Here is an 18,392-nt window from a genome sequence, read left to right on the forward strand (position 1 = left end):
TTTGTCCCTACAGAGAGGGCCCAATGAAAATTATTGTATATTGGCCTACCCTCTTTAAATAAAGTGTTAAATAAATGAAATATTAACACATATGATGGATGTGAATTTTACAATGAAAGAGTCTTGTCCTCTTATGCCAATTACGTATATTAATATAAAAGTGGTAAAACGTTGCTTTCTTATACACCGCCACTGATTACTGGGTCTGTACGACTTCACTAATGAAGGGCATCTCGGTTATTTCTATTTTGAGATAGATCTTGAACACGGACGCAATATGTAATGCATGTTGCCCTTGAGCTCATCTTTCAAGTCCATTAGATTGGCTCTAATAGGTGATTTTCCGTACAATTGCGAGATCTCGCGAGATGCATGAAAGACGCGCGTCGAACGTCTGCCGCAAAAATCGAACGATTTGATTTTGAACGAAAATTTCTTTATTTCGCAGCTTACATTGACCGGCCGATCTTCGACAGGAATATTGCTTCCGAATACCCTTACTTAATCGAAATTGCCTATCATCAAATGTGGACAGCACATTAAGCATAGAAATGTCCCCGAAATACTTTCGCGTTTGTCGAATCCCACGCAATGTTTGACGCGACTACGACCTTCGTTTGTCCAGTTTTTTTGTTCGATTTCACGTATAACGCGCGATTCTCTCAGTGAACGGGAAAATGGTCTATTCAATCTCCCCAGGCAGAGTTCTATTACGAATATATCTCTGCCACCACGCAGATCTTGTACTTGTCGTTGATTGGTCGATGCGTCACAGTGGTACTACTTTCAAAGACACTCACCAAAACATTGCAATGCAGGTGTTCGATTTTCGAACCCAACGAAGTGTGCGCGTTGTTTGTAGATTCTGGCTATTTTCTTAGTGAGAAGCTCATATTTTTACTTTCCTTAGCACACACTGAGTGGCAATAGAACGCGTTCGCTGTCAATACCACGAAGTGCTTTCCTTTCTTCATACGTCTTCGCCTAGCTATCGACAGGGCCGTCAGCTTGATGAACCGAATAACACCTTAGTAACCGTTATTCCGCGATGAAATTATTTTCTTTTGTAAATTATAACTATTTCACCGTTTTCAGTGTGTTTACGAACAAATCATTATCAGCTATCGACGAAATAATTTGAAACTTGTTTTCAAGTAGGAATAAATCAACACGAAAGCCATCTAATAACAAAAACACGCAAATGATACGCGTAGTAAAATTCTTGTGGTGTTTCACCACAAAATGGCGGTGTGTGGTGGCAGAGATACTTTCGGTGATCTAACCGCAAGGAACTCTGGGAAGGAGAATGTGGTCTATTCTGCCCATCAACTGAGAACATTCAGCTGTGCACTGTACTAGCAGTGAATAATCAGCCGTCATGTAAAGCGTTTAATCATGATTCCATACTAGTCTTGGGTGGGATGTGCATCATCACAAGGGGCTGAGCACCAGACCTATAGATCGAACTTGAGAATCTCAATATGCTTCAACTCATTAAAACTTTAATTTGACGAGTTGGGGAACGTTCTCCACAATTTTCTTTGAACCCATATTTAACAGTAGGGCATGCCCCCCCCCCCCCCCCATGTTCACATCCGGTCCCATTTATTTTTTTTACTTACAGTTAGCATCCACTCTGTGGTGGTGTAAGTTACGTTACTTATTGTACTCCATACATAATGTTTGCAGGGTTTGATTTTACTGTATGGCTTCCATATTAGAGTATAGACTCCATACAACCCATGGTTCAGTTTTTTGGGGGGTACAGACTTTAGTGTTCCGATTTCTAGCAATTTTGGTCAGAACTTTCAACTTAATTAACAGAATGGCTATGTTTTCCAATTCAATTTCAGTTCACCGCCACAAGAAAATTGAACTACCGTGTATAGAGAATAAAAGCCACCCATCTTTTTTATACACACCCTGTCCCTAGACTACACCAGTAAATTTTGCCCACGACTTGCATTCTTGAATAAAAAAAACTAGTCAACAGAATCTATCAACATTACAAGTAAAGAAACAAGCATTTGGACCACTTAAAAATTTAATTAAATATTCAATTAAATTATTCAAAGTATTCACAAAATTGTTATCGTAATAACTGACATAGCGATGGTAAAGACTACTGTCATAATAAATAAGATTTAGAAAAATCCTAAAAATGAAAGAAAGTTATAGCAAACTGATGCAAAATATTGTATGCCAATTTAAATTCAACATTTGCAAGACAATTTGAAATGAAATTGCACTGTTACTTCAGGTAAAGCAGTAGATACTGTAATTATGTGAAGTAACAAGACAGTGGTCAAATCATGATTGGGGGGAAAAAAAAAGTACAGAGCAAATTTATTATTTTAACAGTGAATGTTTCAAATCTGGATTATGTTAAGAACATCCAATGGTAGGAAGGTATTCTCCTGCAAGATAAAATACAAAGAAAGAAAGAAAGAAAGAATTAAACCACACAGCTGATTTGAAATTATTATGGTATGCAAGGACTTAAACTACATTTCAATGATTTCTTTCCTTGTGTCAAGGTTTTACTAAAACACCACTCCTAGCACCATTACCGGTATATATTAAGGTACTGTGGAATACTTTATTTTTGCTGAAAAGGCTTTTTGGGCGTTTTGCTTGGAATTTATTTTCACTGATTTTTGATGAGATTAATGTAAAATATAGGAAAAAATGTATATTCACTGGATTTTATTTTCACGGAATCATCCCTTCAGCGAAAATAAATTCCAAGCGAAAATAAAGTATTCTACAGTAATTTATTTCAAACACCATACAATTATCAACCTACCAGACGTTTTCACTTTGTATATGGGAACATCAGTTTCCAGTGCCTGTATTGCAATATGAAAGCCGAGAACAAGGGCTTTATAAGTACCAACGGCCACATAATAATCATCCATATTCTGGTGATAAAATGCATGAAGACTGAAGGCATCTGAGAAAGGAAAAAACAACTTTACCTTATATACCAGTTTGAGTTTGCATCGCACTTCATAGACATTATCAAAATGCTTGTTAACAAACAGGGAACAAACTACATGTACACAACTGAAACTAAGACAAAGCCAAGAAATGGAATAGAATAAACTACAACTAATACCAGTATCCTTTGAGTGGAGCTATGTCACAGAACGTTAAGACACGCACTACTTTACCATGTATTTCTATGGGCTCTTCGTGAGCTGGTGTGCATCACTGGTCGAAGAAAACGGCTGAAGTCGAGAAAACTCAACTTTGGAGTAACTGAGCAGCTGAATTTATACATGTTGCACATATAGGGATGACCTAACCATTTTAAGTAGAATAAATAACTATACCAAAGTACAGTTTCTTGGAGTTTTATCTCAGTTTTCTGATTGTACTGCAGCCTTTATAGTAGTCCTCAGTTGTAAAAATTCAGTTCAACTAATTTAATTGACATACAGAGTACCTGTAAGCTTAAATCTTCAGCTGCATTGGTAGTGGGGGTTGTGCCTAATTTTGCAGAATCAAGTTTGTCGCATACGACTTGTTTACCACTTCCGTGTGACTGAGAATGTTCTAGAACCGTACTGTGTCTGGGTGGAATTTTTAGAAGTTGGTTGAATAGGTAATAGGACACTGTAGAAGGCAATAGAAGGTAATGGAACATTCTAGAAATTTGTAGTAAGTTCCAGACTCATTATGTATGCTGATGTAATGGTCTATTTATAGACAGTGTGGATATATATAGGGGAGTTGTTCAGCACTGAGATCAGATCGGAGATCTCGTTGAATTGTATTGGAGTTTAAGTATCTAGTCATTGGAGTAGTGAAGTTTTACCGCGTTATTGTACTTGATGTTTGCAGAGTATAATAATACCAGTACCAGTTGAAACCTCATCTGTTGGCTCCGTGTGCATATTTTATCATCGCCGCCAGGGAAGTCTTGTTACTGTTGCCATTTTGGTATTTAAACCATCACACCTGTACTATACCAATTACGGTAATATTACGTTGCGTGTGACAAAGTTCATTTATGTAGAATACAATTAGACAAAAATTTTCTATTTGAAGTTGAAAGTCAGAAGTTTACTTACGCTCCAAAGGAATCTCTTTGCTCAATACAAACTTGGATTCACCATTGTACTTGTACACCTTAATGCCCACATCCTGATCCAAGACTAACAATATTTCATCAGATCCAATCTGCATATGGTCCATTGAAACTGGCATTGTCACATCAATTTCACTGACGTATTCAAACCCTGGAGTATTTTCATCATACCTGTAATTAAACATGAACATAATTTTTAATCTCATCTTCCAATCACAATTCAGTGTTCAAAACTATACAGAAATTATGGGATCAAGTCTCTTGGATTAAACACTTGTGTATATAAAAACACTCACATCATTAGACAAACCATACAATATGTAGTGTACTATGTAACATTCCCAAATGGTTTACTGTAAAATACTTTATTTTCACTGGAATTAATTTTCGCTAAAACGACTTTAGGTGTGTTGTATGAAATTTATTTTCACTGATTTTTAGCGAGTTGAATTTAAAATGTAGGAAAAAAAGTATATTCGCTAGATTTTATTTTCACTGAAATTTGTTTACGATATTTTAATGCATTTCTATAGCTTCTACATTAGATCAACTTACATAAAAATGTATGTTTAATTACTTGGTGAAAGTTGTACCTACCTACCCCAACACGTCAGATTTTACCAGTTGGTAAAATGCCCATACATTTGTTGGACACTCCTTACTTAGAAATTTTACGTCATATTCAAACACTTTCCTATGTTTAGATCAGACGCAGAAGCTCTATAAGCAAGTAATGGAAATGTAAAACGTGTCTTTTAGCTTGCATGTAATTTTAGCTATTTCACCTAATCTGTAATTTCACTAATTCAAGATGCAGCTAATTTAACAGAATGTATATTCTCACGGGAAGACACTTTAGCTGAATTAAGATTGTTAATTCATGCTAAGAGTAAAATCCCCTAACATTGCATGCAGCTATTTCAACGTGGTCTACAGTAATCTTGTCACTTAAAGGCCCATGTATACTATAAATACGCTCCTAAACAATAGGGATTATTTCCTTGCTTGTCACGCTGTAGTAAACAGTTCAAGCCAAGCTCCGGTAAAAACGCGTTTCCTCGAACTTACAGGTCTATTATGTCGTGCTAAAGTGGATGCATTGTGACTATGAATATCACAGCAGTGACCGTGTGTAGTATTTATGACAATAAATAGTGTACGGGTTGAGATAAAGGCGGATAAAAGTCAAAAACAGGAACCGGGGAAAGGGACGCGCTACTAATCTTGAATAATTAACTGCTGTCAATCTGCTGCAGTAATGTGATGTTGGACCTCTGAAACAGGATGAGTCATAGGCTATGCAAGTGATTAACAACACTTATTAACATAGCCACACCTCCAATTCACACTTGCCCAGGGCAAATGAATTGGGCCTTTAAGGCAAACGTTCACACAAAAGGTTCCTTGTACTTCACATGGCTATTCTCATTCAAGGATTACTACAAGCAGGGAAAAGAACCCAAGGTTATCACGAGAATACCCACAAAGTATTCTGGTACTAGTGGTAGTTAGGGATCACATCAATCTCTGCTATAAGTTGGTCAATCCAAACACCGTACTGCTTTTGTGCAGTATTTTCATAACAATTACATTCAACCTTACAAAAAAAAAATATCCTACCTGTAGATATCGACAATGTTTTCATGAGAAATTACGATGAGTTTCTGATCATGGACATCCAACACCAAAACATCTGTAGCCAAGGTTGTGGTTAACAAAGTATCGCTTTCATATTTACTTCCTGTCCAGGAAAACACTTCAGACTTGGGTACATATGAAAAGTCAATGAAGTTAACTGTATTGGCTACAATGAGATGACTGGTACCACCGTTGACAAAATGTTTGATCTGAAAGATTGCAAAAAATATTGTCATTAATTATCAACCTTTTTAACTATTGGCATCCATTTTAAGTTCACATACTAGTTGCACAAGGAACCTTTATGGAGGTGACCAGTGCACCATAACTCATTGAAATATGTGCCATAGCCTAAAAAGCAAGTGCCAACCCTTTGGCTTGCGTTAATCTATAGTGACTGCATTTTTGACTGCTAAATTTTGTATATGGGTAGACAAACATGAACCAAACAAAAGCTTTTTCCCATGTTTGACTGAAAAGAGGTACATAGGAAGTATAATTAGGTTGTGGTTTGCGTTAGAAGCGTGTAATTTACATCACATGTTAAAGCTGTTGAAACAATTGCGTGGGAATATCTAGTATAAAAAATTGCTGCCAAGAAGCTTTGAAGAACTATGGTCTTAATTTTCTCGATATTTAGTTGCAAAGAATTCTTAAATTGTCGTTACAAAGCTCTGAAACATACAGATCGTGCTGGTAAGCAATTCGATCAATTTGCATCCATGCTAAAAATGTATAAAGGATGAATTTTGTTATCTATTGTGTGCATCAACACCAATATGTACTGCATCTCCAAAGCGGGTGGGAGGACAGTGACCGAGAGGAGGCGATTACATGCTGTACAAGCCTTCGACTCTTGTCCAATGCACATTTATAGACTTGTATCCATTGGTAGACAATGCTTATATATTCATATGGGTAGTTACATAATGATTCTGCTGCACCTCAAGTCATCTTTGCCACTCATTCGCAGTTATGTCAATTTACTAAAATCAATTTTGGTTTTTGAGATCTATTACGGGAATAAATGTACAAATGAGAAATGTAAATGACATCCTGCGACAGCAAGCAACCATACATACTGGAAACTGGATCATTGAATTCAAACCAAATACAAATTGTCAAAACTCACCGCATTGGCACCAAACGTATCAATAGAATATCTCCAAACAAATCCGCTGGTTAAACTAGACATACAGTAAATGTAAGATTCTATAGCCGTATTGTAATCATTGTACATCTTGTTAGCGATTGCAATGCACAGCTCTTGTGTATGTGGATGAACATAAACTTCCGCATCGGATGCACCATAAGATGTCAATTTCTGATACAGACTCAGAGAAGAGGTAGTAGAATTCCATTCGGCAATAGACACTTCCCCAGCTTGGGTATTTGGTGGTGTTTGGGAATTAGCTGGGGAAAAAAAAAATGAAATTTATAATCTGGTCTAATGTACTGTTTTATGATCACATATTCATGACATTTTAGAATATTTACTGATTGTATCTTAAAGACCTGAAACCAAATGTTAATTGTGACATGAATTTGCACAAATTGAGAGATCCGAATACTCAAAACAGAACTGTATTTCTATAAACACTATGCCAATAAATAAAAGTCAAAGAACTGTTGTTTCATTTTGATCTCTTGCTTGTGTCTTTGCATTGCGATAATCTTTCACCCCCCCCCCCCCCCGATTACCTGATAGAACCCTTCAAACCACAAGGTACGTTTTGAGATGCCATTGTTTGAAATGTTTTACGCATGCATGGAAATCACAAGACCTACATCACAATATGTACATTTGTATTAAAGCTGCATGCCTTTATGAATACCAACTACCGCTATTTAATTTTGTAGCACCCCATCCCCACCCATATTAATTCATTAACATTCCCACACAAAAAAAAAAAAAAAAAAAAAATGATTCTTTGTACTATGCAACACTAGTTTGCATCGAGACTTGTCTGACAAATCACAGCTTGTAATCTGATAGAATTTAAAATAAGATTAAAACAAAATGACCTGCAAATGTGTGACTGTCTGTGTGCATATTGGGACTAATCCTATCAAGTGTACAATCTATTCAAAACTATTGTACATGCAGCAACATCAGAAATAATTTGAGATTTTAATCATCTTCAGGAAATTTATTTATACAAGTTTTAGCTTGTTTAAATACACTATATATACAAAATGTACATATATACAGTAGGGGTCAACCCTTTTTGATGTTCAGCTCAAGGTAGGATTTGAACTTGGGTCTACTGCTCACGAGTGATGCAACAACTATGCCATTTACTTGATTTGATATTTCCAAGAACTTACCTGCAGGTAGTTTGGGTGTTGTTAAAAATTCACTTCTTGCACAAGACGATGAATCAAAGTCAACATGATTAACAATGATCAAAAACTGCCTCCCATCAAACTGAAACGATTCTATTTCTTCACCTTTGCTTGTTTTAATTTCCTAACAAAAATAATGAATAGCAACAATTTTCAATTAAACAAGCAGACAAAACCTTTCGTGTCATATCATCCGCTGTTTGTGTTACCATGGATACATACATCAGTGAAAACAGGCAGGATGAAAGAGAATGGAACACTAAAGAGCAAGCCTGGTAACTCTGCAAGATTTGATGACCATTTATATTCAAGATTTACCGATATTGTATAATAGAGCCTCAATGAAGTGGCATAAAACGAGCCTACAGTTCTTAATCCACTTTGTTAACATGAAACAAAAGTGTTGCACATCGCTTTGTGTATACCATGCAACATGCACAAAATATCACCACACAATTTGAATGCAGCACTGTTAACTGCCTTAAATGAAAGACTAATGGGTGTATTTAAAGATCAAGTAAGTACATATGACAGTTAATTAGAAAACAAAATCACCAGTGTCATGTCAAACTGCTGTGCGGTCTCATTCCATTGATACAATTTGGAGGTAGTACACGTTGCAGTTACAATTTGGCTGGAAGATCTCATCATAGCTAACCACTGTATCCCATCTAACACGAATGAACTCCACTTAATTGTTCCTTCATTCTGAAATACCTGTTCAAGCTTCAAGTAATCCATATATACTGCAACATCTATTAAAAAAAATGTTTGCAGATTTTGGAATTGAGAAAATAGAAACTTGAAAAACAAGATTATAAATTTCATTCAGAACAATGAAAAAGAAGACCAATATTAAAAGGGCGACAGTCGCCGTGCCGCGTCCTTTTCGATATGGGACTTAGCGACGTATGCAAGCATGTAAAACACATTGTTTTTTTACATGAAATTTGAACATGCGCTGCGCGACGACCACTGCGCTTTAAACATCGCTGGCATTTAATGCAGCAATAAGCTGTGATTTTGAAATTTTGTTTATACCATAAAGATGACCAAATGCCTTACCAAATATTGTTTCAGACACAAATGCATGGGCAAAGTGACTGTACACCAGGCGAATATCGTGTGAAATGTGATGCGACAGCTAAGAATCGAATAATTGCCAAAACGTTGAAATTAATGATGCAATAGGAATCTTAGATAATTGTGATTACAGTATTATGGGAAATAACACTTAAATCATCAGTGAGGCAATCAAAGCCTTAAGCTCAAGAGAGACATTTGACGTTACTTCTTGGGCCCCTGGTAAGTTTGTCCTGCATCATCACCCTTAAGATTTGCGACAAAAATTGTATTTCAATAGATTGAGAACCAACTCTGACGCCATCTTTTTCCACTTGCAAGTGATCTAATGTACAATGTTGGTATATACATGTAGTGCACATCCTAATCTTTTAATGTACACATCGAAAATTATTTTTTTTTTTTTTTTTTTTTTAAATCAAACAATCAGAAAAAGATGTATAGTGACATCTATTGTCACCTCAATGTTCATTACCAGTATTTTGATGATTTGAGTCATTTCACTAGGTTTTAATATTACCAACATGGGAGGAAAAAAAAATTAATCTACATGTTCACATGGATCCGTTTAGTGAAATTTACATGTATATAGTGAATTTAAAAACCAAGCAAATAACGAGTACTGTAAAATCTGTATTAGAAGCTGCGGCTTCTATTAAAATGATACAATGCAACAGAGGGGATGCGGCTTCTATTAGAGCATCTACACATACGAGGAATGGTAAATGTTTGGTTCTAAATTGTTCAAAAAGAATGGGTGCGACTTATATTAGAGATGCGGCTTCTAATACAGATTTTACGGTATACACTAAACTAACAGAAAAAATTGGAAACCTACCATCTGCTGCTTCATGCATTTCTTCCAGTACTTCACAACGGTATTCTACACTTGTATTTAAAGTATTAAACACTTCGTAACTGTATACGGAATTGTATAAATCTGTGATATCAACATCGTCAATTAAACCGTTCACTTCTATGAAGTCAAATACCGTCTCTTCAGTGAATACAACTGTGCCATACACAATCTGGTTCTCAGAAATCAACATCTGAAAGAAAAAATAACGTATTATGCATCACATAAAGCAACAAAAACAGAAATGCTTTTGTCATTTCAGGCTATAATCTCATAGGATTAATAGTACAAATGGGGAAAAAAAAATGTACGCCTGGTGTAATAAGGTTATCACAAGAATGATGCAAAGTACTTAATAAAACACTTTATTTTTGCTTGGAATTTATTTTCTCTGAAGGAATGAGTCTGAAAATAAAATTCAGCGAATATGCCTTTTTTCCTATATTTTACATTTAACTTGTCAAAAATCATTGAAAATAAATTCCATACAAAACCAAAATGTCTATTCAGCGAAAATTTATTCCCGCTAAAATAAAGTATACTACAGTATGCTCTCAGGCAGTAGAAAACTTGCTCCTCTATGCCCCTTTTATGTGCTCACTGGGCTGCTTTTGTACATACTTCACTTGTATAACCTACATGTAGTATGATATCACAATTGGGAAAATTGGCGTTGAAGTGCATCTCCAATAGAAATGCATATAAACCAATAATTCTATATGCATGGATATGCAATAATTAAAATGCAGCTTCTTAAAAAAAAAAATGCAATAAAGCAAATGCAGTCGTGTACAAATCCTGGATCAGAATCACTAAAACTCAACTCTTAAGACTGCATAATGTAATATTACCATTGAAAATATTAAAATTGACACCATCTTGGGCAGATTACATGCAAAACAAACTCAACACGAACTGCACAAACTTGTTTCTCCAGATCAAATGTTTTAGGTGATGTCATACACAACCCCACAATTGGTGAACTGAAAAAGCTTAGAAGTAATAAAGTGAGCCAGATTTACAAGACAAACAATCCTAAAAAGTACTTGTAATCAGTGTATGAAATGTTGTAATCTTGCCCTTTGAAGTAAATTCTGATATCTATAAATATAGATAATGTTAATTACAAAGAGTACAAGAAAGCACAATTTTAGTAAAACACAAAACTTTGTATTTTTGGGGGAAAAAAATAAGGACATTTAGTGTACTTTGATATTTACTAAACTTTAACAAAAATATGTCGGCACAAACCACATTGAATTGAGGGTAATCACAGCCACTGCAAGATTTACATTTCTAAAATCTAACTATTGCATCATAAATTATTTTATATGTAATGCTAGATTCTAATAAAGCAAATATAAATACCAGACATTTCACAATTCGAGCAATGATCCCTAATAAAATCCATATGGGACATTTCACTAACCGTATTGTTCTTCAAATCATTTAAGTCAACCTTGTTAATTTCACCAGTAACAAACAAGCCTCCTGAAAACACAACATTATCTAAGAAGCCCTTATTACGAGTTATCGTCTGCTTTCCATACTTTAGTAATAATGTACTTTCAGACACATCCACATTATCAACAAGCCCATAAACCCTGCAAAAAAAAAATATCACACAACATAAATATCAAAACACAAATAATTGGTTTATTGTTATTGAATACAAATCCAGTACTCTAACCCCTCCATCCCCACCTTTCTTACCTAAAAAATACACATGCATATAGTACAGCACGTGCATGCTTTGCCACAGAAATCCAATATTACACGTTTCCCAAATGACTGCATACAACAATTTAATTTGCTATCCCAGCACCAACCAGGTATGATAAAATACAATTGCGGACATAACCAAAAGTGATGATAGGTCTAAGCACTTATAGCATTGGTTATTCATCTTTTATTCAGCCATTTAGAATCAGATTTGAAAAACATGCAGTGCATCAGGGACCCATAATGTCTAATGTATGTACCAAGTTTGAACAAAATCAATCCATAAACTACATGTATCAAGATCTGGTTTCGGAATGATTGATTTGATGATTTTTTTAGCACAAAAATGGCCACCATTTGGCCACTTTGAATTGTCAAACAAATACATATGTATATCTACGACATGAAGTATAATGAATGCATAAAATTTGAATACAAGTCAAAGCATGTTGAATATGGCTTTAGAATCTCATTCATTTAAACAAAATGGCCACCAGTCTGCCATTTTGAATCCACTCTGAATATCAAAAGGATGCGCATCAAAGTCTCAATGCCCATATGCACGATATTGCACAAGGTTGGTCCAGGCATGTCTAGGTTATAGATCCAGACTCTAGTGCACATGCACAAAGTTCCCGTTTTGCGGCTGTCTGAACGAGGACTAAAACAGTTTATAAAGTTGAAAATGTTTACCTCAGGTCACCTGTACAATTAATTTCAGTGAATGTCTTTTCTCCAGTAATATTAAAATTCCTGTCAACATAGACTGCATTCTCTGCCCAAAAAGATACATCAACGCCATCTATTAAATTGCCATCACTGATGACTAAATTTTCCTCCAATATCAGACCACCAGTAAATGTTTTCACACCAGTTATATTGTTGTTTGCCGAGAATCGCATAGAATTGTGGGATAGATCCACACCATCTGTCAAGCCATGCACATAAACATTATCTGGGGAGGGAAAAAAAATTGATTCAATGTGGGTCCCATGCAACACTGTACAACACATAAAATACATTGCCTATTTTAATGCATGATGACTGTGGCACTGCTGCGCGTGTGTGGCATTTCTTCAAAGTAGAGTACCGAAACGACACTGTACAACAGGCGATATAAACTGGCAAATCGCAAGCCTCCATAATGGTTATTTTTACCCACCTTCTACAGTGATGTTGCTGCTAAAAACTGTCGGGACATTAACCAAGAGGGAACTATTAGTCAGCAACACATTCTCTGACCAATCCATGAAGTATACATCATTAAGATAGCCATACAAATGTATTTCATCTGCACTGACATTATAATCTACATATACAGTTCCCTGGAAGTTCATTGAACTGTTCACCATCTGGGCTTTAGTCAAGCTCATATACTGAGCATTCAGAAATTCAACATCAATACCATTTACAAGACCATCTATTGTGAAGTTCTGTCCAATAAAACAAAAAATTTAATAGAATGTTTCTGAATGTCTGAAAATACTGTATTGTGTCCAATATATTTCAAATATATTCAAGTATATACCTTGGCATGATAGCTTGCTTGAGATTGGTGGGTGACAAATGTTAAGAGTGGTGTGGCTTGCAAGATCTTTGCAGATCGTACATGAAAGTTTAATACCCTTGTTTTATAAATCATTGGTTCTACTAAGTTTACTTAAAACTTCATACTACTACATGCATCTTGTATTACAGGCATTGTGTGGACCATGCGATTACAGGAATAAGGTCAATCAAGGCACACATTTACAATACTTCAAATATTGCAAACTACTAGAGAAATTAAGTCAACACTAGGAATTGAATAGTTTTTATGGAACTTCAAACAAGGTCGTAATTTTTTTTAGTATCTTTTCCCCCCACTAATTGTAATCACTCTAATTTTGACAACTTTTCATACAAACTGATTGTCAGCATAACCTCACAAATAACAGTAATCATACGCGTGTAAATGAATCCTATTCAAGTGTCCATGGTGAAATTCTACAGTATATACATCAATAGGGTCACTTTCACTGCGATTATGCCTGGATTGCCTTATTCCTGAATTCTCCAAATAAATATTATTCACTGATAAATTGGAATCATAATTACCCGTTGGATAGTGAAATTACCACCGTATGTATGTACACCAGTGACAATTTGGTCAAGTCCAGTAGTGACTTTCATTGCATTGTCATTCAAGTATTCCAAGTCTATCTCCTCAACCGTAACATTACCACTTACAGATACATCACCAAACTTAACATTACCTAAATTGCGAGATGAACAAAAAGTCAGAATCACAATATTATTATACATGTATCTGAATGCTCATTAGATTTCAGACTGAATCACGCTTGTAAAAATTCAGATAACTGGTTATTTCATGGCAATATCAAGGAATACAAAAATTGTTCATTAGTTTTAAAGAGTTACTTATTATATTTCAAAATAACTAATGCAAGGAATCTATACTTCCAGTTCACTTTTAGAAACTTACTGATTTCATAAACTGAACACTGTTTTGGCAAGGTGGTTATGCCACATTTGGCAGGCATATTTTGTGGTAGGATTTTCAGTACACAGTATAAAGTTTAAATAGAGCATGCATACAGTAATCCAATCAAGATTTAGTTATGGCCGAAATATTGTTCAAATCACTAATTTTCGTTTCATTTTCAGTTGACAACATTTTATCACAGGTCGGGTTTGTATCTAGATGTTAGAAAACTTGTTGGCATTTGTTCTTGTTTAAAGAAAGCGGGCACAGACTCACAGTAAATTAAGAATTTCATTTTAGTCAGTTTTGCATTGGTGGACATTTGGCATTTTGTACGAACATCCAGTATTTCTGGGAAGTTCTTTATCATTTTTCAGTGAGCCACTATAATGCAAGTTCAGAGCAGCTTGTGGGTGACCTTTGTCAAAAGAAATGACCAATTTTCACTTATCTGATGTTAGTTCTGTTCTGATTGTACATGCTATAACATTTAAAGGAACGTTATTACTAGTTGACTGCCTCGCCTTGCACTGAATTATGTACAGTAAAGTATATGAACAGAATGTCAATAGAAACTGTTGTAATTTGCAGTCGCATGATCAACTATCCAATTTTCTGTAGCAATGCCATTTAGCATGGAGTCCTCACAGCCATTACATTAAAGCAATGCTAAGTTGGAATTGTACCTACCTAGAAATTTCTTCTTTCCGGGTATTTGTTGATTTCCTGTCAGGTGCACAGCAGTAGCTGATAACCTGTCTATGTCAACACCATCAATAAACCAACCATCTGCTATCGAGAGCTGACCCAAAATATTTATGGAGTTATTAAATGTTTTACTTCCAACATCTAAGGGGTTAACCTAAAAAAAAAAATAGTAATACAATGAAATACCACCATTTCCGTAGAAATCTCGCCTATTCTTTTTTGAACAATTCAGAAAAAATTCACCATTACTCAAATGTGAAGTACCATTATGCTCTAATGGAAGCCACATCCCCTCTGTTGCATTATGTAGTATTTAAATAATAGTATTGTAATTTAGTAAATTGAAAGTTGTCACAGGAATTAACCGACCTAGTTTGTGATTTATTACCCTCCACTGAATGCAGTTTCACTAATTTTTTAATCATAAATGGTCACTCTAGTAAAAATTCTGATCAATAAAGTTAATGGGGAGGAGGGTTTAAAAACAATTTAGGTAATATTTAAGGAAACAAGTTTGGGTATCCCCTTTCTTTTTACATCTACTTTTGTGATAAAACCATGCGCTCTATTAAACAGAATTTGGAGTTCTTTTTAACTTTGCTCATTTTCACTAATTAGCAGGGCTAATTGTACAATTTGGTCTAGGTCAAACCAAAGTTAATGAAAAGGAGAAACGATGTCTGTATGACTTGAAAGTAAGAATGTGTGGTTTCCAAACTGAATGGACGAACAAGTACCCATGGTTGTCATTCTTCATTTAACGAATGAAAAGGGGGAAATGTTCTGTGTGATGTGTGGCGAAAATATGACACAACAGGCATGTATGTGACAGAATGTACCAAATTTTCTGTTTTGAATTCATGGGTAAGGGAGAGAGTAGTAATTTAAAGACATTAAAAGTATTACCGGTAGGTCAAAATTTATATGAATCTGCAATAGACATTAGGAAATAAAACAATAGAACAGAGAGAACACAAGCTCTAACCCTGCATCACTAGACATGTACAAATCCCGTGGTTGCCATGGTAATGAATATGTGTACTTACAATATAATCTGTGGTGATAGAATCTAAATAGATGTCAACTCCATCCACAGTGCCAGTCACATTTACATTATTCTTGGATACAACTGTATCAAATGTAATATCACCTGCAAAAATACAATCCAGGTAATTAGCAATTGTCTGAGTTTCCATGGTCGAGGGGGGGGGGGTCTCATTTCAATGCATGTAACCCTATATCAACACCATATTCCAACAACTTTGAATTGTGTTGTAAACGACGTCCAATATTGATTTATCCATCTTTGATAGTGAACTGAAAAACCTGCGAGTCATTTGGCAACTTGAACCCTCAAGATGCTGAAAACCCACAACTAAATTAGTTCAAAACATGTTAAATTATGTAATTAGTTTATAAAAGTACTGGTAGTTCTGCATAGTAAACATTTTTAATTTGCAGCTACATGTGATTTTCTGAAACTATTCACCATTGAAAACTGACAACCGCAACTTAAAACTGAGGGCCACATACTTCTGAAATCCAAGGGTTTTACTGGCCAGAAACTTTCTGTGTGTATGCTGTTCATTCAAGTTACATACCGTCAAATGTGTAATCAGTTATTTTAATAGCCTCTCTGTCAATCTCATCTACATCAACACCATTGATCAGACCTGTCACATTGCCAACAGCATGGATACCCCCATCAAATGTCTTTACACCCATAATGTTCTGTATTGTTCCTTGCGTCACTGCGGTTGCTACAAAGTTGTTTAAGTCAACACCATCAATGTTTCCTGTGAATTAAGAGGTTCAAAGTTAAAATAATGCATTATGTCAATTCGCATATTATAGACTCGTTACACATTTAATAAGATAAAAAGGTAGCCTGCTAAACCAGTTGATATTCCAGTGTTATTTTTTTTGTGCTGGAAAGTTCCCCTTGTCCTGCTGTATGCCAATATTTATTGCATCAATATCAATTATTTTTACACTAGGGATAGGAAGAGCACCAAAAGTTCTTGGGCTTGATACGTTTATACTATTCGATTGAGCAACTTCTGTTGCTAAGCAGACACTAACCATTACGATTTAACTATGTAACAAGCAGATTTTTGAATATTTACTGTTTTCTTTATAAAATTAGTACACAAAGGTGCAGGTTTTAAACCAATGTGCGCAAAGACGAACTTTTTCGACCAAATGAATTTTTTTTATAATGAACTTGATATGTGAAATAATTTTCAAGACTACAAAATTGAAAAGTTGGGGCTCTTTCATTTCATACAATAATTGTTTAAATGTATGCACATTTCAATTAGAGAATTAATGATTTCATGGAACATGGTTCGATTTAGTAATAAAGTTGCTAGTTGTACACAAACATTACTAGTTCAGATCCAGCAGTTTTTAATTTGATTACTAACCATGAAAGGGTCCATTGTTACAATTATCACAGGTACACGTCTCTGCAGGGTACATATAATAGCTCTTCCGCTATCTCCATTGATGACTTACTGTTTGAGAGCATTGCTATGTAAATATTTTCCATCTTTAATTCAAAATAAAGGCGAAAAGAGAACTTACAAAAAGTAGCAGGACCAGTAAGATTTTAGGATGGATAGCATTTTTCCCAGGTTCACTAGCCCTATTGGATAGTGATGAATTTTCTCAACTGTAACCCTTCTGCTACAGCTAATATAGAACGTTAAACTGATCCATACCTGTCACATTCAGTTCAGATATACAAACAGATTCATTAATAAATGTGGTGCCATAGATCATTTGCTTTCCATACATCATAACAGCATCATTCACCAAGTCTGATATATCAATACCATTAACTTCACCAGTCAATGTCAAATTCGAGCTCAATTCCAAACTATTGTTGAATTTTTTCTGCCCCAGCACAACTTGGTAACCTTAAAAAAAAGCATTTATGCAAAGATTAATTCAGAATTGTCTTAAATTACTGCAATTGAAAATATGCGGGGTGGTGCTGGACAATTTATCAAGAGTTTACACTTGTTTTATAAGTTATTTATCATCTCAAAATATTTCCTTTCAAGTTTATTTGATGTTTTGGATAATGGGTTATATTTTGGGAGCGCATTTTTTTCAATATTTGTACAATCTAATTTTTTAAAGCCTGGTGTCAAATTTGAAAGCAATGTTTTGACAGTTTGAATGAGTTCCAAACCATGTTGAAAGTTGTTAAGATATGAATGCCACAAGTCTGTTGCAAAATTTAACATCTTCGATAGCTGCTCAACTCAGTTTTTGTATAAGCTAACCAAATGGATGAAGCTCAGGGTTGGGGGGGAAAAAAGCATTTTTAACTTTTTAAATACTGTGGAATACTTTATTTTCGCTGGAATTAATTTTCGCTGAAAAGGCTTTTTGGACGTTTTGTATGAAATTTATTTTCACTGATTTCTGATGAGTTTAATGTGAAATATAGG

At 35.1% G+C, this 18,392-nt stretch overlaps 1 protein-coding gene across 1 annotated transcript in view; it reads right to left on the reverse strand.

Annotated features, from left to right (window-relative positions):
• Positions 1–2,026: 2,026 nt before the first annotated feature.
• The window catches only part of LOC100375717 (uncharacterized), a 38,707-nt gene continuing 22,341 nt past the window's right edge, over positions 2,027–18,392 (reverse strand). The window contains exons 18-33 of the mRNA XM_085497763.1: positions 17,655–17,852; positions 16,533–16,727; positions 15,978–16,081; positions 14,914–15,085; positions 13,836–13,993; positions 12,901–13,171; positions 12,432–12,693; positions 11,446–11,620; positions 9,999–10,209; positions 8,633–8,832; positions 8,060–8,201; positions 6,864–7,144; positions 5,714–5,940; positions 4,077–4,264; positions 2,807–2,953; positions 2,027–2,417 (exon numbers count right to left, since the gene is read on the reverse strand). Of these exons, the coding sequence (XP_085353889.1) occupies positions 2,386–2,417; positions 2,807–2,953; positions 4,077–4,264; positions 5,714–5,940; positions 6,864–7,144; positions 8,060–8,201; positions 8,633–8,832; positions 9,999–10,209; positions 11,446–11,620; positions 12,432–12,693; positions 12,901–13,171; positions 13,836–13,993; positions 14,914–15,085; positions 15,978–16,081; positions 16,533–16,727; positions 17,655–17,852 (2,963 nt within the window). The 3' untranslated portion in view covers positions 2,027–2,385. The remainder of the gene's footprint in view (positions 2,418–2,806; positions 2,954–4,076; positions 4,265–5,713; positions 5,941–6,863; positions 7,145–8,059; positions 8,202–8,632; positions 8,833–9,998; positions 10,210–11,445; positions 11,621–12,431; positions 12,694–12,900; positions 13,172–13,835; positions 13,994–14,913; positions 15,086–15,977; positions 16,082–16,532; positions 16,728–17,654; positions 17,853–18,392) is intronic.

This window comes from Saccoglossus kowalevskii, chromosome 4 (assembly GCF_978046115.1).
Source record: "Saccoglossus kowalevskii chromosome 4, keSacKowa6.1, whole genome shotgun sequence".
Lineage (NCBI taxonomy): Eukaryota > Metazoa > Hemichordata > Enteropneusta > Harrimaniidae > Saccoglossus > Saccoglossus kowalevskii.